This window comes from Micropterus salmoides, unplaced genomic scaffold (genome assembly GCF_014851395.1).
Source record: "Micropterus salmoides isolate LMB-PRFRI ecotype aquatic unplaced genomic scaffold, ASM1485139v1 Ms_hic_scaffold_12, whole genome shotgun sequence".
Taxonomy (NCBI): Eukaryota; Metazoa; Chordata; class Actinopteri; order Centrarchiformes; family Centrarchidae; genus Micropterus; species Micropterus salmoides.
Window position 1 is genome coordinate 13,207,241 of NW_024040263.1, and position 26,505 is coordinate 13,233,745.

At 42.1% G+C, this 26,505-nt stretch overlaps 1 protein-coding gene across 2 annotated transcripts; it reads right to left on the reverse strand.

Moving 5' to 3' along the window:
* Positions 1 to 1,341: 1,341 nt before the first annotated feature.
* Positions 1,342 to 26,407, reverse strand: fam184b (family with sequence similarity 184 member B). 2 transcript variants are annotated; one of them, XM_038713455.1, is made up of 18 exons: positions 25,798 to 26,407; positions 18,915 to 19,103; positions 14,945 to 15,622; positions 14,187 to 14,322; positions 13,569 to 13,720; positions 12,653 to 13,186; positions 11,600 to 11,707; positions 11,174 to 11,472; positions 10,187 to 10,331; positions 8,627 to 8,746; positions 8,251 to 8,383; positions 7,822 to 7,952; positions 7,378 to 7,493; positions 5,850 to 6,206; positions 5,609 to 5,723; positions 4,088 to 4,195; positions 2,448 to 2,845; positions 1,342 to 1,463 (listed from the first exon to the last, which is right to left on the reverse strand). In XM_038713455.1, exons 1-18 carry the CDS (start codon positions 25,945 to 25,947, stop codon positions 1,391 to 1,393), a joined length of 3,942 nt encoding a protein of 1,313 aa, XP_038569383.1. In that variant the 5' UTR covers positions 25,948 to 26,407; the 3' UTR covers positions 1,342 to 1,390. The 2 variants fall into 2 exon arrangements, with proteins under 2 accessions (XP_038569383.1, XP_038569385.1); XM_038713457.1 differs by lacking the exon at positions 4,088 to 4,195.
* Positions 26,408 to 26,505: the final 98 nt, after the last annotated feature.

Consider the following 26,505-nt stretch of genomic DNA (forward strand, 5'->3'; position numbering starts at 1 on the left):
TATTTCTCAACAAAAGAAAAGTAAAATTTAAAAAAATTATTTTCTGTCAGCAGGAGTACTTGTTTAGGATATGTGTACACACCGGAAAGCGTTACTACTATTGGTGTTGCATGGAGACCATGATGCATGGAGACCATGATGTTACTGAATCGCCTTAACATGGGGACCTTTTGCACTTACTTGGCGTTTTGGTGCACTGAAATTATCTTATATCCATTTTCCTTTTCTCTGTCTTTTTATCTGGCCAGTAACAGAAAACAAAAGTTGTTTAAATAGGTTCACCCTGCGGTTATAGTATAATTATTAAATTATCTTGCGTCCTCCACATAGTATATTAGGTCTGGGACACAGGATGTCTCTTACTTATATCTTCAACTGCAGTAAGCCCACTTATCTGCCACTTACCATTATTGAGCAAAACCCAACTTGACTCAATTATTAATGACTCAGTATCATCTGTATTGAAGAGAAAAGAATAATTTATCTGATGTTTAAAGTGAATAAAATAGCCTGCCCAGCCTGCTTAACGTTACTGGAGTTCCACAACTACTGAAGAGATTCGATCTTTGATGTAAAAGCAGGCAGTGGACCAAACCACTGTGAGGCAAAGGAGGGTTGTTTGTGTTGATTTACTACATACACAATTATTTTAAGTTTTTCTAATTTCATTATTTACAACCTTCAGATGGGGTCGTCCCGAGAAGTCAGAATATTTCTTTGGAAAGTCATTCAATGTTAAAGAAAATTTACAAAGCATTATAAAATTATATATTCTGTAATTTGTAACACCAGTGTACAAAGAAGCGCTTAACAAAAAGAAAATATTTTATTCAATTTGTTCTTTAAGATTATCATACATTTTTGCATTGAAACAAGCTTCATTTTGGTATGGTGAGTCGCGTGTGTCCATTTTGTCGAGGATCTTGATTGAATACGTCGAATGCTTCCATACTCGAAGAGACACTTGGTTGTTGATTTTTAAGAAATGTACATTTGCCTGGTATAACCGTGTGATGAGATCAGAGCAAAGGTTGCATTTAAAAAAAGGAAGACCACGTTAAATAAAAAATAAATGAATAAAAAGATATGGACACATTCCAAACTATACAAACAAGATCCGGCAGGCCTATGTTCTGAGAAGAGGTCAGGCATGTGTTTGAGAAGCACTTTTTGGTTGAGCTTTGAGGCAATGTTTGAGATGGCCTTGCTGGTGATGAGCCCATATGTCTGTTGATGTGGTTATGTTTGTTTTTGTGTGTGTGTGTGTTTGTGTTAGTAGGAAGCAAACGGATGTGTATAAGAAGCAATGAACTGTATATGAGGAAATGTACTTGCAGCTGCTGTGCGTGTTTTTGTGTGTGTGTGTGTGTGTGTTTGTTTGTGTGTGTGCTCAGAAGGAGAAGTATTTGGTGAACCACTCCTGTTTTAGCCCCTCGGTCCCCCTCTGCTCCAGATATGGGCCCCTAAAAAACAGAAGAAACACATGTAGACTTCATAAAAATCAGAATTAGTATATCATTATGCTGAGGTTCAGAGCATTGTGCTTATTTTTAAAACTGAGGGGAAAACGCACACCAACCACTCAAATGCACTGATTTCAATTTTTGACATTCGATTTGATCACAAGGAAGACACCACAGTCTGAGGCCGGGGTGTTCCCGGTCTGTAGTGGTCAAAACAGGTCAAAAGTTGTCCAATGGGCAGCCAAGGCTCATTGATGCATGTGAGAAGTGAAGGCGGGGCCATGTGGTCCAGTCCAACAGACGAGCTACTGTACAGCAGGTCAAATTGTTTAAAAAAAAAAAAGTTGATGCTGGTTCTGATACAAAGGTGTCACAACACACAGTGGAGTCCATAAAGTGGATTCCTCGACAGATCAGAGCTGACTGAAAGGGAGACTTACTGTATGTTATGAGCAGCAGGAGGTCATTATGTGTGATTGGTCTGTAAATACGGATATACTGATACAGTATGTACACACGCCCGGTCATGAAAGATGATGATCCTTCCCAGTCAGTATCACATACATGGATTAAGTGTTGAAAAAACAGCCTGTATAGTTTTTTGGGGTGACTTTCTCCTTTCTCGCTGTATTTTTCATACAGCGACTTTAAAAAAGATATTTAGAAATAATTTTCCTTTCTTAATTTGACCTTTTGTTATTGAATTGTGTAGATAAACTACTTTTTGTGGTTTCTTTTTCTGACTTGAATGTAAGATTGTTTTCTCCTTTAACTGTATTTTCCTGGTTTGTGCTTGTGGACTTCTTGATTATGTGGACATGTTGTTAGTTTCAGGTGACTGGTGTCTTATTCTGAAGGCAGTTGCTGAAATGCTAAACTCTTCATGAGTTGAAATAAATGAATCTGAGTTGTGAGTGGGCTGCTTTCCCATTCCCTTCCTTTTAGATTTGTTGCATCTCAGCCAAGAAATTAAAAGGTTCATACCTGATTGACTGGGCCTGCAGGTGCACGTGTGGCTCCTGGCAGGAGGGCGACACGTAGCGGATGCCCATCTGTGGCGAGGGGCAGACGGGGAGCGGGGCGGTGGGTGCTGGGGTGGGAGGGATGCAGGAGGTCCGGGATCTGGTGGAGCGAGGGGCGGAGGGGGAGGACTGTTGGCTGAGGGAGAGGGACGTGTGCTTGTGCGGAAGAGAGGAGGTGGAGTAGTGGGGGGAGGTCTGAGGGTGGGAGGTGGACTGGTGGGGGAGGGTCGAGGAAGAGTGCTGATGGGTGGAGGATGAGGAGGAAGACGATGAGGAGGAGTGGGGTAGGAAGAGGCTCCTGTCGTAAGTACCGGTGCTGGGGATGCTGGTGACACGAGTTGGAGACTCGACGTGTTTCCTCTGTTGGTAAAAACCAGCATAGTTCATATGTTAGTGTTACAAAATGAATCTGTGCATTCAAGTTTTGTCCGTTTAGTTTAATGATGGCATAAATCAAAATCAATATGATGAAATAACTGTTATTTTTCCACTTAGATTAAGACTCCGAGGCGTATTTATTCAAAATATAAGGCTGCTGATGGATATTTTTCTTTTTCCATTGTTGCCCAAAACGATTAAAAGCACATCAGTAAGTTGCACTGGTTGACATGTTCCTTCATTATGATGAACACGTTTGTTCTGCGTCAGTCTCGCATATACTGTCCTGTTTCCGTAAACTACAGCACAAAATGCATATTAACTCGCAGCTGAAAATAGTCCCAAACAAATGCACCATTTACTCCTGTTTGAGCAACGTTTTCTAAAATCTGAGGTGCCCCGCTGTTTAAAGAAATTAATTAAAAAATGAACTAAATATCGGTGACCTGTCTTAAATCACCAGCCTTGTTCTTTAACGTTTTCTGTGCTATGTGATATACCTGCCTGGGTGTTACAGTGGAAGAAGACGGCCTGCTCAATGCCAAAAATACTTTACATCATGATCAGTCTCCCACTGTATGCTGTAAAGTGTTTGTACTGACCTTTATGGAGAACAGTAGCCGTGGTTCAGCTTGAATTCATGAGAAGTTATCAAAAGGTTCAAGGAAACTTCTAAAACCATGTTTTTTTGTACAACTTTAAATCACGCTTATTTGGAAGCAAAGTTTTTAGGCATATACTGTAACAACAGTCTCAGTACTTATTAATGCTTAGATTTACCAGCCCAGATGGTCTGTGATCACTCGTCCATAACTGACACCAAAATGACTGAATGTAGGCATGTTAATGAACACTGGATCCTGCGCTTAGTTGCAGCCTCAGACTATGATCATATAGGCTCATATAAAATCTGCAGATTTTATATCTACATATGAAAACCAATAAACTTCAAGTTACTTTCAATGTCCAACGTCAAATATATGCTTCAAGATCACATCCTTAAACTTATTTTATCTTGTAGGAACCACATTTTTTATTCTCCATACAATCTGCACTGGCCAAACTGAATGTAATTAAAAGCAGCGTGACACACGGAGGGGTCTCTACGACAGACCGGGGATCTGACGAGTGAGAAGTTGGCTCCAGCCCACTGAGCACTTCTGGCTGGAAGGAGGCTTGTTTTGATGAATACATTATGTGCATGAGCAGAACAGACAAACTCACCCTCATGGTTGGCGTGACGCTCCCGGGGCGGGACTTGCTGTCACGAAGCCTGAGGGTGCCGTTGTCCCCGGCAACAGGAGGGTGAAGCTGCAGCTGATGCCTCTCTTCCTGGAGGGAAGGAGGACGAGGAAGGACTTTCATTGGCCTTATTCACAGTTGGTGTTGTTGCTGTTGTATCAGCGTTGTGTCTGGAGGGTGTACGTGTTTGCTGAGCTGCCTCATGCCACACAGATGGCAGACACGGCACTCTGGCTGAGGACACTACTAATTTTTATTTTACTCCTACGCATATATGATGATTAATAAAGATACTGTTATGAATGGAGTGTTCATTGCATTTTTTGAAAAATGCTTTTTAAAGCAACACATTTTACATTAACTCTTGGTCACAACTTAGTTATTCGGGCCCCAAGAATGTCTCAAAATCAGCCTGTCAGCTCATTTTGCACCCTGATAGCAGTTTTTCCTAATTTGAACATGGAGTAGCTTGTATTGCCGATTTAGTACAGTTCTAAATCTTTGTTCAACCTACTAGCTCATTTGTGAGTTTTTGACCATATCACTCTGATCTGAAGTAGCTCCATGATTGATTTTTTTTTTTTTTTTTTTTTGCCTTCATTGGATTGAAATGGTTAAAATACAGACCGTATACATGGGGGAGAGAGAGAAGTTCCAACAACAAACAACAAAACTCCCTGGAGGGAATCAACCCGAGACACTGCAGTACCGTGGTATGCATCCTAACCACCATGGACACGGCCATCAGGACACCCCATCCTAGAGGTGTTCAGATTAAAGGCTCTGGTCGATATGGTCGAAAGCTGCACAAGCGAGTAAGTGGACCTTGAGCGGAGATTGTTCTTCTTTCCAAAGTCGAGCATGAACTGTTAAGCTCAAATATCATGAATGGCCTGTGAGGGCATGGTCAGAATCATTTAGTCCATGATTGAAAGGAGATGGTCTGCGTTTTGTTTTTCTCATCGACAACAAATCCAATAAAAGTAAGTGCTTTGGTCCCTCTACCCCAGTCTGTCTGTGGCATTCAGCACCAAGCCCATTTGTTCCAACTGAATATGTGAATCTTTAACAACAGGTCACAAATATATTTCTTTTATTTTTAAAACACTACATAATTTCTAAAAACAGCTGGGCACTGTAGTTTTTAGCAAACATACTGTAGCTAAAACAAGAGTAAATAGTACATTTGTAAAGGACTATTTGTAACCACAGATTTGGTGCTCTAGTGAGTATTTTCAGCAGTAGGACCACATATGCAGGATTGACTCAAAATAAACTACAGTACCCAATTTCATGTAGGAACGTTGTGTGGCTCACAGATGTGTTTTTAATAGTTTTTGGACAACAAGAGAGGTCTCTGTGTGCCTCTATGGCACAGAGGAATAAGATATGTCAGACTTTGACTAAACAAACAATCAGTTGGTCTTTTTCGGGATTTGTTGACAAGATGAATAAAGCAACTTCTGAAGCAATCAGACGAGCAGTGTATGTGTGCGCTCTCACCACTAATCGTTTAATGAGCTGGTCTCTCTCAGACAGTCTCTCCTGAAGTCTCCCCAACTGCTGATCGTCACATCGAGGTTCCCTCCTCCTGCACCGCTCTTCCCGCTCGCGCAGCCTGCAGTTAAATCATATACACAAACATACGCCTTTTCTCTCATACCTGTCCAGATTTTCGTCAGCGTTTCGGGCAGACTATATTCATTTTAAACTGCTGTATATCCAAGTCTTTTCCTCTACTCACTCATTCTCCAAGGCTACTATGCGAGCCTGCAGGTGTGTCTGGGCGATGCTGTATTCAGACACCAAACTCTGCATCTCCCTCTTGTGCTCCCTCCGGATCTCCTCCACCTCCTCCCTTCTCTTCTCTTCCTCCCGTTCCTTCTTCTTCTCCTCGTCCACCTCCTCTTCCTTTACATCCTCCTCTTTCCTCTCCTCCCAGTGCTTCTGTGACTCCTCCAGTTTCTCCATCTCTACCCTCAGTTTCTCCACTTCCTCCTTCAGACGTTGTGCTTCTTCTTCCAGCTGGGCGTCTTTTTTCTTCTGCAATTCTGTACTTTCCTCTTCTTTCTCTTCAGCTTCAGGATTCTCCCGCACTGACCTTGGGAGGGGCAGTAGATACAACAGAAGAATGGAATTAATGGCTATAATACATTGCAAACAGTAACTGTTGGCATTTGGTCTACTAAGCAAGACATCAGGGATCCGGAAAATGGCTGAATCTTCACTGACGCAAATTTACACTACTGTGTAGGATCTACTGTAGTGGCTCTAGTTTCATATATACCAATAAGTAATAAAGCTAAAAAAGAAGTGCATATATTTGTTTCATCTACAGTATATATATGTATACACTATTTATTATAAACCTGTAACCTAGATTTGTACAACCTTTTAGACATATTTTACCAGATAAAAAACACTTTCTTCAGTCGAATATTATCCTACATCTTTAGTCAATACATTAGTATATAGTAGGCAGGGATAACAATTAAACTAAATCAAATTTCACACAGTTTTTCGAAGTGTGTTGTCTTCTTTTTCCTCTTCTGTCTTTATGGAATAGTTCACAATTTTGGGATATTTGCTTTTTGTGTGTAGTTAGATGAGAAGTAAGTTGTACACTAAATATGAAGCTACAGCCAGGAGACAGTTAACAGTAACTCTTAGTTAGCACCTCTGAAGCTCACTAATTAACACATTTATCACATATTTACTGCGGTTATGTATAGGGCCCAGCCATAATGTGTAAATTAGCGAGCTTCAGAGGTGCCGGTAGGTGTATTTTGTTAAATTTTTACAGAGCCAGGCTAGACGTTTCCCTCTATTTCCAGTCTTTGGGCTAAGCTAAGCTAACCGGCTGCTGGTTGTAGTTTCATATTTACCATACAGGCAGTAGAGTGGTACTGATCTTCTCATCTAACTCTCACCAAAAAGGGAATAAGAGTATTTCCAAAATGTCAACCTATTCCTTTAACTGATTTCAATTGGGTATGGATTAACTGAGTAATAAATCAACAGACAATTAATTAGCAACTACTTTTATGCTTTCCTTTGTCATATATGATATATACCGAATCTTTGGTTTTGGACTGTTGACTGGATGAAATAAATGTGGCTATGGGACACTGATGATTTTTCAATATTTTCTGACATTTACTTGAGAAAATGTGTCAGCAGAATAACCGATGATGAAAATAATCATTAGCTGCAGCCCTGAAGGATATCAATAATGTTGAAATAACTACACATGGGCCCACGTCTTGCATTACCTTTCCTTTAATTGCTTCTTCAGTGCTGCATTTTCTCTCTGCAGCTCCAGCATGGCACATCGACTCTCATCCAGCTGTCGTTCAAACACCTGATACTGGTTCTGCTGCTTCAGATCCTTCACACACACAAGCATGCATACAGTAGATACACATTAATCAATATCTGCATTCAGAGTTCAGTTTTTAAAATAGTTTAAAATAGACACATATATGCTGTGTTGACTTAATAACCATTAATGATATCAGTTATCAGATATAAAATGGCTGTGATTTGCTTATGTGTACACATATGTGTATATGTGTTTGCTTGTGTGTGTCAAAGAGTGATTATGTAAGTAAAAGACAAGTACAGACGAAGAGGCTGGTAGGTGTGTGTGTTTGTGTGTGTCTGCTTGTTCACACTCATCCCAGTGGGATTTATGTGTGTGTGTGTGTGTGTTTTACCTGTTGCAGAGCCATCATCTGTGTGTGTGCCTGTAGTTGAGCCTGTAGATCTTCTATCTGCTGCATGTGTCGCTGGGTCATCTGTCGGCTCCACTCTGTGTGCTGCTGGGTCAATTCTGCACGCTGCTTATCTGATATCACACACATACACACACGACCACGTACAAAAAACAAAATCAATTTGGCCCACTGTTACAGGTACCCTTCTGCTGTTGCCATGGTGAAGTGTAACCATGGCAATCGCAACTTCACTGTTGAATTTATAATCTCAATGTGTATATCTGTGTGTGTGTGTGTGTGTGTGTGCACGCGCACTTGCTCATTTGTCCATGCTGCTGTGTACGTCTTATACAGAATGTGTTACCGTCTGCGTGTGCTTATGCTAATGCTCATGCCTGAATGTGGTACATGTGTACATGTGTGCGATACCTAGCTCCAGGTGGTGCATTGTCTGTAGCCTGTTCCTTTCAGACAGCACATCTTCTTTCGCCTGTCTCTCTAATGCCTGCAGAGCCATGGCGTGACTGTGTCTCTCCTCAGCTGAAGACTGAGTTTGGGGCTCCTCCAACACATTAACACACATATATTCACAACCTTTTACAACAGCTGCACAAACCTGTCTTCACACTACATGTATAGGCTACTGTACTTAACTGTGTATATGTTCCACAGATAAATGCTCACACTTATAGAGTAACATTACGCTGCCTCCTCACAGCAGCGCTTTCATCAGTGCTGCTTAATTATTCATCACAGAGAAAAGCTATGAAAGAGAGTACATATGATTTTTTGAAAATGTTTGTACCTGCAGCAACTCCCTCAGTTTCTTGTTTATCTCCTTGGTGTCTTGGACCTCTTTCCTCAGCCTGTCAATTTCGGTGTTGCCATGACAGTCATCTCCCTGGCCCGCCTTCTTTTTCGCTGCCTGCATCGATGAGAAATCGCAAACACAAAGATATTATGTGCCCTTTGCACCATAAAAAGTAATCCTGAGATGATGAATTTGCAACAGACGTTGAATTAAATGGAGATGCCGCTTTTGTTTAAGAATTTGCAGACACACACAGCTTTCTTAAAATAAACAAATAAAACACAGGCTTCATTGTGCTGTCAAAAACAGGCTTACTGGACTAATTAAAAGAGTATTCCAGCAATTTTGTATTGCACTTACATAAAGTTGGGGATGAAATATACAGATTTTAAGTCTCAGTGTGGCTTCTAAAACACTGGATCCCACATAATAATAAAGTATGCAGTTACACCCTTCCTGCCTGGTAAACACCTTCATCTTTCAAGCACCACATTTGTAACGCAGGCTTTCTGTTAAGATGAATAGCCTCCAAGCCAAAACTGAGACACCCACGTGACGTCATCAGGGATATTTTCTCAAAGCTTCCTCAGAGCCACAGAGGTTATTTACATATACAGCTGTTTTCGTAGGCAGAGAAGTACTTATCATGACTAGTAAGCTGACCTTAAAGGTGGAGTAGGTGATTCTAATCCAAAATACATATTTTTGTCAAATTCAGTGAATATTTCCTCAAGGTCCATTAGCTGTCAGTTCTGTGTGTGCGCTGAACAAGAAGTTTGTACACAGCCCTGGCTCTGTAAACAGGAAAGTGGTTCGCACTGAGCCACGGAGCACTATTCCAGCCATGATGTGTGTGTCAGGTTACGTTAAATGACTTGCCCACGGACATTCAGCCTACTTTCTAGTTCACCAAGAGATGCTGTTGTTGTGATGTTAGCTATAGTAGCAGGAGAGTTGTGAATATTGCTGTCTGCAAATGGTGTGCTGGCTCTGGGACCGTCTTGTCCTCTCTGCATGTAAGCTTCATGTTAGCTCTGCAGCAGCAACTGTAACAACAGTATGCTAACCCAAAACTGAGCTAACGTTAATGACTTGCTGTGTCGTTGTTCGCTCCGTATCATGATTTTTGTCATGGGGTTGGATTCGTCCAGAATCGCTTACTGCACCTTTGTGTGAACGTGTGAAGTCAGACATAACCTTATAACCCAAATGAAATGTGATAAACTAAATGTCATTTGCGCCAAATATTTGTTTTTTTTTCCAGTTTCTGAAATGTGAGGATTTTCTCCATTATATATGACAGTAATCTGAATATGTTTGAGTAGTTAAGTCCATTAAGCTGGATACCATTTTTCACTTGGTGAAGTGACTTTTGATGCTTTTCGATAGTCTAGATCAACTCTACAGCTCCATCTCTTTTTTTAGAAACTCAAGAAAAATATGAACAATACACTAAATGGCAATTCAGTCTGATGAGAATTAGACGCCTATAGTGAAAATCAGTGTGGCTGACTGACTACAGACGATTACTGGCAGTTTGTGAAGGAGTCTCACCTGCTCCTCGCTCAGTTCCCTCTGCAGCTCAGATATCTGGGTCTGCAGCTCCTGCTCTCTGTTCTGCCATCTCTGTTCACTCTCAGCAACAGCAGCATTCATCTCTATCCTGAACTCAGCTCTGAGGCGATCCTCACACTCTGCCCTGGAGGCATGCAGCAGAACAAAAAGTGAGGCAGAGTGAACCTACATGCTAAATGTACTATTTCTGTCTTCTTGTACACTCTTCTGGGTAATAGTGTTACAGTGTCTTGTTTGCTTGTGCTTCTAACAGGATGGTAACCTGATTATTTCTCACTTTTCTTAATAACTTTTCATAAATGTCCATATCAGCGCAAACCTGTGTCAATTCCCTGGTTGTCTTTCTGGAGCAGAAACCTGTATACTTTTAGCTAACAGATTTTGTAAATGTGTGCCTTTGCAAGGAAAAGACCCCAGAACAGAAAAGTGTTGAGGGGTACTATTGTTAGACTCATTATTGTTCTCTATTCAACGATAAAAATGTCATTGAAAACTGCATGTAAACTGGTATTTAAGAGTAATTTAACACACTTTAAATAAAAGTAATCTGCTGTCTTTGGTATGTGTATATACAGTAATCATAGTCAGTATATGATGAAAAAGAAGTTGCTAGATATGTAGAATCACTAGATGAAACAGGACAGGCTAATATGGTTGTCTGAAAACCATTACAGCTAATGTTTATTTGGATTGTGATATTGATTCCTGATATTGTTTGTAGCATCGTGTATAATTTTTTAATGCTGCAGTTAATTCCTTGTCATGTTTTGTTCTGGTAAAACACATTACATGTCAATAAAGCTCATTTGAATGAAACTGAATTGAACTTGAGAGGGGAAAAGTTGCCACAGCTCAACTCAACTTTGTTCTACACCAGTGAACTTTTAACAGGAGGGCAGGAGGCGATATCAAGACTTTGTCACGTAAGCCTAAGCAGTTCTGGCAGGTCGGTGTTTATTCTGCTACCTGATCCGGTCCTCTGTATGCCGCTGGCTCTGATCTAAAAGGCTCCTCTCAGTGTTCAGTCGGCTCTGTTCCAGGACTTTCTCCTCAAGTCGGTGTTTGTCAGCTCTCAGGGACGCGACCTCTCTCTGCTGCCTGTCCCGCTGCCTATCCGCCTCCTCCTGCATCCGAGCCAGCCGACTCCGAGTGTGATGAAGCTCTTCCTCCAGACGAGAGCACTGTGGTCCACATGAGTGTGCAGCTTCAGGTGCCACCTTTTCTTTCTTGTCTTGCCGCTGGATGGCTGACTCCAGCCTACAGATCTGGGAGCGCAGAAACTTTTCACTTTCACTTCACATAGTCTTAAAACTGATAATAGAAATAGTTTTATCTGATATGTTTTATATACATTTTAAATACACACTCAACTAGTGTCATGTCACCTCTCACCTCATTGGTAGTATCTCTCAGTTTTGTCCTCAGCTCCTCTATTTCCTTCTCCAGCCCGCTGCGTAGCTCCTCCCCGGTTCTCCTCTCTTCTTCCAAATGTGCACACACCTTCCAATTAAATGAATCCTCATCAAAACCATTATAACATTAACAATTTATCTTCTTTTTAGCACTGTAACCCAACCATGCTATCATCTCCTTATTCAATCCTAATGAATAATTAGTCACCATTGTGCACATTATAAGAAGGCTCAAAGGGCAGGCAATTATGTGATAAAAATCTCTTTATATTTCTACATTTACACTGGGTTCAAAAAAATATTCATTACACATGCTCTTTAAGACAAGTGATTCCTAACCAGGGGGTGGGGACCCCTCAAGAGGTCGCGAGATGATTAACAGGACAGCAGATGAGGCAAAAAAAACATTTATGCTGCATGAAATTGTTTCAGAATTGCTAGATCTCGGCTTGAGAATCCTGATTTCTGTGTATGCTTAACAGAGTTTTCTTCAAGAGCACATGTGCACCACACAGGCTCAAAACTGGGAAATTATTAATGTTGCAGCTGTGTGACAGGATAAAGGGAAAATTGTTTCTCATGGCGGTTCGTCCTTGAATCCAAAATAATTAAATCCAAAGTCTGAAAGTGAAACTAAGATAAATAAGCCTATATGAGTTGGCAGCTACAGCTGAGCCGAAGGCAATTTTTAAAATTCAGATTTAAGTGCACGTTATGGGGAAAAACTGTGTCCTCTTTCACTACAGAGCCTGGCCTCTTACTGCGCTGTCAGGGAAGGAAAAGGGGAAAAACTATCCAAGCTTTAGTTTTTAAATATGATAGTGATTATTAAATGCATGTTTTAGAGTTGCCAAGTTAAGATCATGCATGTAAAAGCATTCTCCCAGTCAATCAATCATCAGTGCTTGACGTGTGGAAAATGGTCATGAGTGGGTAGTACTTCACTGATCTGTGGCTCAAAATTACTATATTTAGTAGCAGTTACTAGTGAAATAAAAAAAAACGCCCCCCTGGTGTGCAGAAAGATGCTAACCTCTTGGTTGGTCTTCTTCTCTGAGCTCAGAGCTTCCTGGACGCTGTGAAGTTCGGCTGCATGCCTCCTCATCACCTCCTCTATTGCCTTCCGCACTTGCTCCTTCAACCGTTTCCTGTCCTCCTCAGCCTTCTCCACCAATCTCTTCTTCTCCTCTTCCAGCTTCTGCTGCACGTTGGCTCTCTCCGCCTCGACCTGTTCAATGCTCTTGTCCAACTGCGAGCGAACACGAACCCTCTCGACCTCCAGTTCCTTCCGCAGCCGGTCCACCTCTTCCTCCTTTTCTCTCCTCAGACGTTCTCTGATCTCTTCCAGCGCTCCCTTCTCCTCCTCTCTGTCTCTGCGCAGTCTGTTTCTGTCTTTCTCCAACTGATCCTTTTCTTTTTCTCTTTCCTTCTGTAAGGTTTCTCTCTCTTTTTCTATCTCCTTCTGCAGTTTGTCCCTCTCATCGTCCGCATGTTTTTGGATGCGACGCAGCTCCTCTGTCTGGGCTCTCACCATCTCAGAGCGCAAACTGGACAGTGCCTCAGCGTGCTGTGAACACACACAACAAACACTCAGTGGCCACTTTATTAGATACATATGCAACAATAATACAATTCAATGCAACGACTCAGCCATAAACTCTACCTCTAGAAAGTTTATAATGTTCTTGTTGTTGGTGACATCGGAAATGTGTAAATTCAGTTATATGTTTTAGCACTGAGGTCATAGTAAAAGCTGGTGTTGTACTGGACTACGTTATAAATGCAGTTCAGTACCACTTACAGGCATCATAAAAGTAGACTTTATGGCAAAAAGGTTTTACTGGATTGCACTGGATTGCACAGGTGTACCTAATAAAGTGGACATTGAAAGTAATACTTAACATATATGCCCATGTAACTGCACTTTATTTACTTTGTGTGTGTTTTACCTGGCGTATCTGCCGGGCGTGGTCGCTGTTTCGGCCGCTGCTCTGTAGCTCCAGCTCTCGGTTCTTGCTCTGCAGACGGCTCACCTGGTTCCTCAGTTCCTCCACTTCAGTACACACACACACCTCACAGCTGCCGCGGTTCAGCAGCTCCTCTGGTACACGCAGACGCAAAGAGAACACACCAAAATAGTGAACACAAGCACACACACACACACACACACACACACAAACATGCTTGAGCGTTTATTGATTGATTATGCATAATAGAAGCAGAATAGACTAAAACAGCAGACCAATACTGAATGAGGAAGGACCTAAAACAAAAATCATTCTCATGCAATAAATAAAATTCAGGGCGTCTTTTGCTGACTAGGTATGATGACATTTTGATGAAACTGTTTGCCTTCATGGAGGATGAACAATGTGCCTTTGTTGCATTTTCTGTATACATTATAATGGCGTGAGGCGAAAGCTTAATTAACGCTGAGTCAGAATGAATAATGGTAATGCACTGAGCTCAGCCGATTTTCACCGATGAGTGAGCTTTCTCCAGCAGACAGGTGAGAAGAAAGGTGGACAGGCGGACACAGACGGTGAGAGGCAGACTGAACCAACTACCTGCTCTGCTCTGCAGCTCGTCTTCCTGGAGCAGCAGCCTCTCTTTGGCGACCGTGAGCTCCTCCTCCGCCCGCTTAGCCACACCCTCGGCCTCTGACACACGCCTCCGATCCAGCTCTAGCTCCTCCTCCAGGTCCTGTAGGGAGGCACCAGGGTCGTGAGGAAAGTTTGCCGCAAGGGCCAAGTAAGGAGGGCAATGCAGAGGAGTATTGTGGGTTGATAAAGAGCACAGGGGGAATAGGAAAGAGAGAAAAAAAGATGAGGAGGAAAGGAGGAAAGAACACAAGTCAGAGAGACAGTGAGGGCAAAAGAAAAACAAAGGGATGAAATGTGGTAAGTCAGGGAGCTATCTTGCCCAGCTGTGCGCCTTTAATGGCCTGCTGTGAAGGCTTATGTCAGCTCTCTGCCAGCTCTCGTAGGGCTTCTTAATGCTCATCCACAAGGTGGTAATAGAGCTGGTGCAGCGAATCTATCCTGCTCAAACTACTCATTAGCAGATAGTTGGCAGTGGGAATAGCACTCAGGGAGGGCAGCCTGTGGTTAGACAAGCAAGGACCCCCACCCCTCTCTCGCTCCTCTCTCTCTGCTTCCACCTCGCTCCCTCTTTTCCCATCAACACAATCATTAGCTGGGTGCATCAGAGACAGGAAGCTGCAACATTTCAATTTCCTTTCGCCTCCCGTTTCACAGCATCCAGAGTCCAGTTGTAGTCTGAGTGGAAATATTATGGGTGAGTGTGCATGCGTGTGTGCGTGTACCTGTATTCGCTCTTGCAGTTTGACGGTGTTTCTCTTGCTCTCAGCCAACCTCTCCAGGTGACTTTCCACCTCAGCTTCAGCCCTCTTCACTCTTTCTCGTAGAGCGCTGTGCATTCCTTTCTTCTCCTCCTCTTCTCTTTCTTCCCACCTCCGCCGCTCCTCCCTCCACTCTGCCTCCATCATCCTCCTCATTTCCTCTTTCTCCTCGTTGAGGTCGTTCATATTTTGCTTCCACCGCTCTGTCTCCTCTTTCACTGCTCGCCCCCTCTCCTCCTCTGCTCGATCCCTCTCCTCCTTCAATGCCTTTACCTCCTCTAATAGTGCTTTTACTCTTTCCGAGTCCTGTCGCTCCTGTGTTTGTTTCTCCTCCTCCTCCCCTTTCTTTTTCACATCTTCTTCTCTCTGTCTCTGCTCCTCTTTGCTCTGCCTCTCCGCGTCAGATGCTTTCCGTAGCTCCTCACACTTGGCATCCAGCTCCTGGATCTGCTCCCTGGTCTTCTCCAATTCTTTGCTCAACCGCAGGCTCTCCTCCTGGGCATCGCTCATCTGGGCTTTGGCCTCTTGGAGCTCTTCCTCTGCAGCCTGCAGCCTCTCCTCAAACTCTTTTCTCAGCTCCGCCTCAGTTTCACGCTCCCTCTCCCCCGCCTGGAGGCGGAAGCACTCAAAGTCTGCCTGCACCTGGATGCAAAGAGGATAACATGTTTAAAGCTGCACTTATATGGAAATTCACTGTCCACTGGTTATACGTCTTTAGTTGTCGAGAAGACACCGAGAAGAAACCTTTCAGACTCTTTGCTCCATGCTAACATTATAACATCCTGCATTTCATGTGCTTTTTGTGGTGGCACATTCATACTACATATATCCTGTGCCATTTCATCTCAGAGGTGTGTGGTTGTGGTGAGATCACTGGAGTTATCAGTGTGGATAGTGTGTAAACAAAACATTTGAAAAGGGCAAAAAAAGCCATAAAGACCAATTAGATACATTGTTGTGGCATTCAGTGCTCAGTGTGCAAAACATCATTACCAGCCTGCACTGTTGAGATCCAGCAGGTTGGATAAATAGCTTTTTCCAAATACTAAACCTTCATTCAGCTTCTCACAAAAACTAACCAGGATTCATAAGCAAGTAAACCAGCAATGAATTTTAATTGGACGTGTACCAATTCAACAATGTCTCTATTGGATCTTTAGTTAGTAAGACTTTCTTTTTCTAGTACTGTCTTTGGAAACTTCTTGGAAATTATAACAAAATTATATTGTTACGAGACGTATATTAATATATTAATCCAGACTGAATGGTGGTTAAACTTTTGACTCAAACAATGTTTGAGGGGTGTTGATATATGATTTTAACAGATCTACTATGAAAAAACTTCCTACTTACTTTCTGTAAACACAGCATTAGACCAGACTGTTCTACTCCTCAGTCTAGTTTTAATCTGTTTGTATTCTCATAATATTTGCATCAGTGGCAGTTCTAGACCAATTTTATTAAGGGGGCCAGGCTGGGGCCAGATGTTTTGTCAGAGGGGCCCATTCAATCCGGGACAAAAGAGACAAAGGCAATGTTCAAGCTTTCTAAATGTCTTGTTTAGTATGTAATTTAATGTTTTAGTAACTTAGTTATTTGTTTCAATAACAGGATCTTCTCAGTAATTTAGTTATAGTTTTATTAAATTAAAGTATACAAAAAAACCCATTCCTGTTAACTTTAGCTCATGCTACAGTATATTCTTTGATGCAACACTTCCCAGTTTGTATTTTGTATCCCACTATAACTTTTGTTAGGAAACAACAAACTTCTCCATATTCACCCTGTTATTAGTCCTGATGTGAATATACACAAAATTAAATACTTGATAGTAGGCCATTATCTGTGCTTTATAAAGGGGGATACATATTTAGGCAGACTGAGTGTCCAGCCTGGTAGGACCAGTAGGCTACTGTTATCGTTTTTTATGTATGAAAAGTTCTGTTTAAATGCAATGCATTATTAAATTGCAATCTCCAAAGGCTACCAATGCAATGGAAACATGGATTACACGGACAAAATATTGTCTACACTGCTGCATACAGTTTAATTTCATTGCAAGGAAGATATATTACTATGATCAATGCAGACCAGGACTATTCAATTACAGATTCGATTGGGCCAGATTTTAAAACCAGGACACAGAGATGGCCCGGACATTTTCTCACGAGTTGGGATCATTAGGATTTATTGACACACTTGTATTGGTAATCCTTATTGGTTCAGTTCTTTATCGATGCTCTTATCGGTCCTATTTATTACTAAATAATTGCATATTTTATTTTAAAAAATAATTTAACATTTTTTATTAACTAAATGTTGTTTCTAGAGCAGCGACATGATTTACAACAGCAAAGTCACTAATAGCTCACTGGAAACAAATCTAACATGTCAGTAAAATAAAATCCTATTCCTCACATCAACATACTGAGTGAAGTTTAGAAAGAATGAACAGCTCAGTTCCTCCTGTCGTCCTCCTCCCTCTGCTGCTGCTGGTAGGGCGGAGGGCTGGTCTGTTTCCACCAACTGAGTTTATAATGTGTCATATTTTAATGTAAGTGGCAAACTAAGCTGAACAGTTACTAAAGACAGAGAGCTTTCACTTTAGCTTGTTTGTAACAATAAGCTATTATCTGAACTAGCGCTGTGCTTGTGTAGCCTAAAACCAAAACACAGCTGCAGTGGATGAGTGACTGGGCAGATTAAAACATCGTGTTTTGCATGTTTACGCTTATTAAACAGGTTTGTTGGTAAAGAATTGGCTAAGTCTTTATTGCACCACATACATACACTAACCAGCGTAGTTGTCGTCCACGTCCGCTGATCAGCCGGCTGACTTCGATCCGTATGTGTGTGCGCGCGCGCGTGTGGAGGCGCTCTGCAGACACAGAGGAGCGGGAGAGGCTGCAGGTCGGACAGTTATGTTGAGCCTTGACTGGCGGTGATCAGTACAGCGCATGTGAAACTCAACCATGATGATAAGGAAATGATATAGCTCATTCTTTTGGGACTTCCATTCACTATACATGTAGTTTATGTTTGTTGTTATATCTATTAGATTATGTGCTGGGCCACATGGAGGTTGCCTGGGCGGATGTGGCCAGCGGCCGCCAATTCTTTGAGGCTGCTGTATATACTTTTCGTTCAGCGGGGGGCCATAGGGGGGTCCAAGGTCTGTGTTACAGGGGCACTTGCCCCTATTGCCCCCCCCCCCAAACCGCCACAGGTGGCACTACAGCGATACTCTGGTCCAATTCCCATCATGTATTCCTCCTACTAACAATGTATTCATCTTGTTATAGCCCATTTCCCAGACAGCACCGCACTGACATTGTGCTTATACATCTTATGCTTATACATTTGGCCACACACTCAGGGTGTGCCTGCACCCGCTTTCACAAAAACAGTGCCTATAGGGTGAAGTTGTTAAAATGCTTTTGTGTAGATGTGATTGATGGTAGGTTTACTGTTTACACCCGTGTGAGAACATGCTCCTGAACCGTCAGCAAAAAAAATCTCCCAGAGCTAAAACAGGAAAACCTATCATGACAAACAAACCAGACAGACGAGCATGGCTACATATTTCAAAATAAAAGTTTATGGTCCATATACTTTTTTTTATCTCTTTAGTTGTTAAAATGCATCCTTTTTCGAAAGAGCTTGCAAGAAATCTGTGTGTTATTTATGATTCCTGTTGATGTTTTATTATAGTGCACAGCATGTAAATTAGGCATGAGGTCTTGGGTGAAGTAACAGGCTACCTGAACGAGGTTGATTGTTGTAGGTCACATGAGGGGCAGGTCTGATTTGCTGGTCCCGCTGGGAGTTTACACATTAATTTACAGCAATACAACATGCCCTTGAATGAGGTCAGTTTTATCTCATGATCAGGAGGGAAAGAATGCACACATAACACACACACAAACACACGCACCTGGGCTCCAACTCTCTGCTGCTCATCCAGAGACTCCTGCAGCTCCAGGAGGCGTGTCCTCAGCGCTGACCCCTCCCCTTCATGACATGTCTCCATCAGGATGCGGTGCAGCTCCTCGTGATGAGCATGGCTCAAGGCCTGCAGGGCCACCTCCTGCTCCTCATTCTTCATGTTCAGAGAATAAATCACCTGGAGAGTGTCAGGTACAGGCAAGGAGAGATTTGACGATAGTTCAGATTTCTGCCTTAATGATGCAAATTTTGTAAAAACAATAAAACAAAACAAGTATTTTAGAAATGTATCTTGTTCGTCATCTAATTTTTAAGAACTGGTGCTTTGCTTTTTCTTTGCAGCTGAACAAGAACTGATCACCACCAATCCACTTGACAGACACTTAAATTATGGTCATATCTCATACTGACATGCCTTCAGTCTGTGTGTTAATTACTCTTGTTCATCATTGTGGTTTGTATTTTCTTTAATCTGTCAAGTCTCTGGTGGCCTTTTTTCATGTATATCTTTATTTTTACAGAAGCTGAAAGGGTTTAGAGTTTTCTTGTCCCTTGGGTCAAGAAATTGAGGAAAAAGTGTTCGTCTAGCGTTTTTTTCCTGTTTTTGCTAACTGCAGAATAATTTAAAGCTGAAACAGCCAGTTATTGTTCAATTTAAGCTGATGTTGAAAGATTTCATTGCAGACTCAGTAATAGATTTTTTCCCTCCGATAAGAAAATAATAAAATTGGCATATAAGCCTCCTTTTTTGATTTATAAGCACATACTGAGTATAAAACAGTTTATGCTGGTTTATATTTTGATTTTAGTTACTGTTTTTTCTGTTTTCTTTTCTTCTATGTGGCTCAACACAGTGTTGCTTTCTTGACCAAAGTCTTCTTCGGGGAAAAAAAAAACATTCAATTTCATTTGAGCTGACCTGGTTACAGTTTACATCCTCAAGGATTCAGCTGATTCACCTAGTGGGGTTGTTTCCTCTATATTCACAAACAGCAGGAAAACTGATACTCGTCACAGACATTATGGAACCAATATTTTGAGCTGGCAGCTTTATGATGACAAATGTCAAACTGACGTGGAAACAATAATGCCCAAACAATAACGCTAAACAGCAACACTGACAACACTGAGTGTATCAACTGTAAACAAAGTCCTGTGAGTTAATATAGTCCAGTCATTGCGGCTTCATGCAGTGATTCTCATGCCTGCCAGCATGTGTGGCGTCTCTCCCCCTCTTCCCAATATAGACTGTGACTAACACCTGAAATATGGCCTGTTTCGCCCCACTATTCACGTTACCCTCTACGCCATGTCTACAGTGTCATCATCTGCTCCTACTGACTCTGATGTCTCACTTACCCACTTGCAGAGGCTTGCGTGCGTGCGTGTGTGTGTGTGTGCGCGCGCATGTGCATGGGTGTATGTAGGGGACACACAGGCTCATATTTTATCCAGACGCCTCTCTGTCTACAGCACACAGATGGACATTCCCTCTGTGTGTGTGTGTGTGTGTGTGTGAATGCCACCACCTCTCTCTTGCACACACACACATTTACATGGTCTCAATATTGTCATTCTCCATTAGTCTGTGATGTATTTCTTATAATTCAGCTATGGATATCGATGGTGAATGAGGCATCTTCCCAAATTCTAGTCACAAACCTTCCTCAGTCAAACACTTGGGACGGTTTCTAACTCTATTCAATCGCGTCATAGTGCACTTTAGCTCATGAACTATAACTCATGACTCAGAGGAACGAAGGTGACTCTGAAACGAGGGCAGGCTCTGAGGAGACTGTATGTGCGTGCTGTTCTTGGCTGTCCTCATTGGCCAGTTTGAAAACGAGAGCAAGGAGGAAAATATAGCAGGAGGGAGAGAGAGAGCACAACATGGCAAGGGGTCTCCAGAAGTTGTTAAGATCTTAACCAGTGGTTCCTACACCTGGAGGTCGGGACTCCCTAAGGGGTCTCAAGATACGCTACATGGCCAAAATGTGAACACCCAAACATTTCACCAATATGTGATGTGTTGAACATCTCATTCTAAAACCATGTGCCATTAATATTGCTGCTATAACAGCTTCCACTCTTATGGGAAGGCTTTCCATAAGAGCATCTGTGCTCCTCACTGCAACTGCGACTACAACGCCTGGCTTGTATTCACTGTTCTAGCTCATCCCAAAGACTAGTCAAGTTATTCTACATTGGCATTTTGAAAGATGAAAGGTCCGTCCCAAAACTGTTGTCACAAGTTGGAAACTTTATTGTCTTAAATATAATTTCATGCTATAGCATTAAGATTCCCCTTAAAGGTTCAGTGTGTAATATTTCTGACCATCTATCGACAGAAATGCAATATAACATCCATAACTCTTTTCTTCGATGCAAATAAGTTTTGCATCGGAGTAATATTTTCCACCATTAGATGGTGGATGAGAATATAAGATATAATATTGACATGAATCTACATGTTGTTCAGTTAGCTCAGTTGGTAAGGCGTAGGACTTGTAATCCAAAGGTAGAGTGAGTTTTTAAATTTTTTTTTTTTCCTCTTCAACAAATGGATTCTGCAGCGAATGTTTTTCACATTACAGCATGTGCTGCACTGTTTTTGTTTCAGTGTTTGATCCACATCCATCCACCTATGGACGCTTTTGCAATTCCCCAGTATCTCCAGGCAGAGGACATTTAGGGGAATAACGTTTTCTGACGGCTCTTTCAGAGGTGTGTCAAGCAGGCAGCAGACTCTTTTGTTGTTCAGAATATTTCAAAATAAAAGCTCAGTTCAACTCTAAATAGAGAATTGCAGTAAACAAGTTTCTCGCGCTTTTATTTTGTAGGCAAAACCACTAAAGAGGAAGTGATTATGTGAGTTACTTTTGCTGTCATGACTGAGGTCTATTTCAGCACCGCTATCAAAGTATTTATTTATTTTTATTTTTTGTCGCGAGTTCTGGCGAGGGTCCATAATGACAGACAGAATTAATGCATTTCCCCAGTCAATGTTTGTATAAACCTTCAGTCTTATGTGGTTTATATTTTCCCTGTTATCTGTCACTGGCCATATAGTTTTACTAAATAATTAAGTAAATATAATTTCTTAATAAGAAGAGACACCTTTTGTGCCGTTTCAGCCACAGTAGCTATCCTACGCTCTTTGAAAGGGTAAGGGGCAGTGATAGACTCGACAGTTGGTTGCAATTCACAACCCTCACCACTAGATACCACTAAATCTTACAAACTGATTCTTGAATTTTACGCAGTAAGTAAACCAAGTGTGCAAACATACTTTTGACCATATGGTGTAAATCTAAGGGGACACTAGTTGACTTGAAAGATAGAAATCAATTTAAAAAATCATAAAATTAAGTTTATTTTTCAAATTTTTCTCTAATTCTTGCTTCTTTTTCTAAAGTGTTCTAAGGTTTTACATTTTTACACCTCATTCAAATGACAAAATCTGAGAAGATAAAATGATTACTTCCTGACAAGTAGTCAAAGAGGTTGAGAACCACTTGTCTCAGACATGTCATTATTTTGGCGTCACTTTATGTATAAATGAAACATTTTCTATCTTTATCTAAATACAATCACATCTTTACACTGCTACACTTAATTGGTAACTGTGAAAAGAATTCCTACAGAGACAAACCTTTTTTTAATTCCTTGAAAAAGATTTTACTATTTTTGTCAAGGGAGTCTTGTAGTTTTAATGAAAATGATATAGCAAATTTTTCTGGTTTAATAGGATCTTACTCTAAAAAGTCTTTATCTTTAAGGATCCTTTCCATAATGTGGCATAAAACAAGCACTTTAGCGGAAGTACTTTGAATAAAGGATAATGGTGTAGCTCTGTTTCACTGCTGCTGACTGCAGCATGCTCGCTCAATACTGGACCAATTTCAAAAAATGTTGTCCCAGTTAGCAACAAAAACCCCACAACACTAAACAAAAATAGGGTCTGGGTTGAAAAATACTTAAGTTAATCTTCAAAGGGATGATATATATGATACTGAAAAAATAATAAAATAACACATTCTTACTATTATGCATGACATAATAAGCTCTTGTTCAACAGCCTCATTTGGTTTAGTTATGCCCATTAGCCTAGGTTATGGTAGCTAATGTTAGCTTAAGTTAGCAAATTTTACAGCTATTGTTGTATAACTGACATGACAAGTCAGTTGACTGACTTTATGAGTATGCTCTTACTGTTGCACTAGGTTTTTGCATTTACCATTATCTTGTAACAGCCAATGTGTTAGCTTAGCAAAAGTTAAATGGGCTTACTTTAAGGTTAGCATAAACCACATGCTGAAGTTAGCTTCGATTCACAGCATCTTATACAACATTTAAGCGACAAGCAGCTGATTTTAGGTTTTAAAACCCACATTCAGAATTGTGGAACCTTTATTTAAAAATTCCAGTGTAATAAGTTAGTGTCGCACTTCAATTCATCTTTTTGGGGGTAAAGTCTGAAGATGCTTGGCATGGCAGCTCGATAAGAGAGTGGTGAGAGCCTCTTGCTACTTTAAAGCCTGTCTCGAGATCCCCATATTGATTCTGCCAGTCGATAATGTTTTTCATGTTGCCTCACAAGCCAGTGTCCGTGCTTATTGACAATAACTTCATAGTCAGCAAAGCATGGAATTAATATTCTGTCTACAGTGTAAAGAAGAGCCGGGACGAGGCTCTTGGAACAGGAGTGAGATGTAGAGTGAATGGTTGGTGCACAGAGGAGAGGTTAGGCAAAGAGACAAGCAAGCATGCACACACACTTTCTCTTACATCAGCCCCCGTCCCACACGCGCACACACACAGGCACGCACACACATCCTCCACACATTTCAAAGAGGGTACGGGGTGTGCTGGATTACAAAGCAGGGAACATTGTGACAGTGTAAGCTGGATAAGTACAGGAAATCACATAGACAGAATTAGAGCTGCCAATCAAAAGTGTGGGTGTGAATGAGCACACACACACTTTAATATGCTACTGTTGATCAGTAAAGACAATACTTTATTCTCTGTGTTCCTGTGGGTGTGTGCATGTCTGTTCAAGCACAAGCTTATGTGAATATTCACAACAGCTGGGCCGGTCAGCTCTCGCTTTCCTTCCCATTGGCTTGTTCCACCATGTAAACACACTCCGACGTGCTACTGGTTTATATTAAGCAGCATCCATTCAACCAGGACAGACCACTCTCTGGCAGGAGGGGAGGGAGGTCGCTGAGGAGGGAAGGGGGAAGGGATCTGTGTGTAGGGAGCTAAGTGTGGATGGGTAAGTGGAGGAGCGAAGGCGGACGTGAGGAGGTGTGTTAAGTACAAGTGCGTGGCTGTGTGTGTGTGTTAGTGCCAGCCTCCATTTTAACAGAGAGCAGGGGTTATTAAATATATAAGGTTACCACAGCTGACCCATTTCCTGCTTCCTCTCCCACCCCAAAACACTCAAATAAACCATGTGTCACATGCCCAACATCCCGAAGCTCAGAGAAAATGCTTACACCAAATATCGGATTTGATGATTCTTATATTTCACCGGCGCTCCGGGTTTCAGATTTATTCAGTGGTCATCAAAGAGCTAAACACAGGCTGGCAGGGCTTGCATAAAGTTTCAAGAGAGAAAAAACAAGTCCCTTCTATTAGGATGGAAGGAGCGGAGGGGCATGAGAGGTAGACGGACTAGGCTGGCAAATTTCCCTAACAAGCACAGACACAAGTGCTGACCTCTCATCTGTGTCATCTTTGTGTGTGAGTGTGTGTGTGTCTATGAAGAAGAAGCTTCCTGAACAGCGCACACACAAAGACAACTGCAGCATGTATTGCATTGCACACATGTGTTCCTGGGCACACACTCACACACTTACAGGTTACACAGTGGTGAACCCACAAGGGAAGATGGGAACTGCACAGCCATCATTAATTGTCATAGCTCAACAAGCAAGTGATGGGTCATGCCCTGCCACTGGAAGCATTACTGTGCACCAGAGAGGAGAATCCCCTTAAAGCACTGCTTACTGTATGAGCCAGAGCAGCTACTGCTGCAGCTGTCAAGCAAGTGTGCATGCATAGGGAGGAAGATACACAGCTTGATATGATTGTGCTAATAAAGATATACTTATTTATAATCATCACAAGATTTTAGTGATTGATAATCAATGAATGCATTTGAATGCAATCACAAATATCAACCATTTACTGGTTACAGCTTCTTCAGTTTGGTGTTTATGTTTTATATCGCTGTTAATTGATATCTTTTTTGTCTCTTGTCAGACAAAGAAACATAATTTGGGCTCTGGTACTGGTGCAACCTTTGCTATGAGATGTGCAATTCTTCTGTCTTTTCTTTTCTTCTTCTTTGTTTTTTTTTTTTTTTTTTTTACATTTAGCCTAACCGTCTGAACTGTAAATCGATTAATTGAATCACATCGCTCTTCATTGTTGCCCCATGGTTTGGCTCTCAAAGATCTCCTGCTGGTTACTGTGTCCGACACGAAGACGAAAGAACCTCAAGTTTTCCAATCACCATCCCAAGAAATAATGATGATAGTGTCCATCTATAATGTTGTTTAATCAATTTGAGTTTGCAATGTCGTATATATTAGCTACTGCAACATTTTCTGTCTACTCTACTTCTCTCAGGGGATTGAATCTCCTAAGGATCAATTTTATATTTCAGCATAAAGCATTTCTATTTTACTGCGATAGGCTGTTGTTGGTGTCCCTCATCTATCACAGGATAATACCCCGCTCAACCTGTGATTATGTTTCAGTGCGATGGCAGTGAGGCAGCCATCAGATCATCCAGTCAGCCTGGCAGATGACAGCGCGCCCCGCTGCGCGCCTCTCCCGGTGCCACCGGCAGGTCTTACCTTGGTGAGCTGTGCGATCTTCTTGCACATCTTGCTGTGCATCTGGTAATCGTACAGTTCCTGCTCGATGTTCGGAAACTCTGCCGCAGTCCCGTTAACGGCTGAGCCCGGCCCGGGGGGCTGTGTAGCCTTACCGGCGCCTGAAGCCATAACGAACCCACTCCCAAGGGAACTTCCCAGACCGGAGGATTGTCAGAAATTATCCTGCCGCCTCTCAGATGAAAATTCCCACTCAAATCGTGTCAACTTTCTACTCGTGCATCTCATTCCTCTGTCGGTAGACCCCCTCGCGTGAACAGCAGCTCGAGCAATTCGCTGGAAAACATTTGGTAGTAGATCGGCGGGGCTCTCCTCGTGCGTTCCGGTTGTTGCCCCCCTCTCCCGCTTTCCGCCCGGTGATCGGGGAGGTCACACGCTGGAAGTCCATCGGGGACGCGCTCGCGCCAACCTACCCGTCCCTGCTGTCAACAGATTTTTTTTTGCTTAGGGCTCGATGAGGATGGCATATAGTCCAACCACCTGTCTCGCGGCAGGGGCGGAGAGGGGCGTGTGTATCCTATGGAACATTACCGGAGACAGCTCGAGAAGCGCACTGCTGCAGTGCTGCCCCGCCCCTACCGGCGCTGCTGTATCAATGCCGATCACCGTGTGTGGAGGGGAGGAGGAGGGTGGGGGGTCTCTGGGGGTCTAGTCGTGTGATTTTACTCC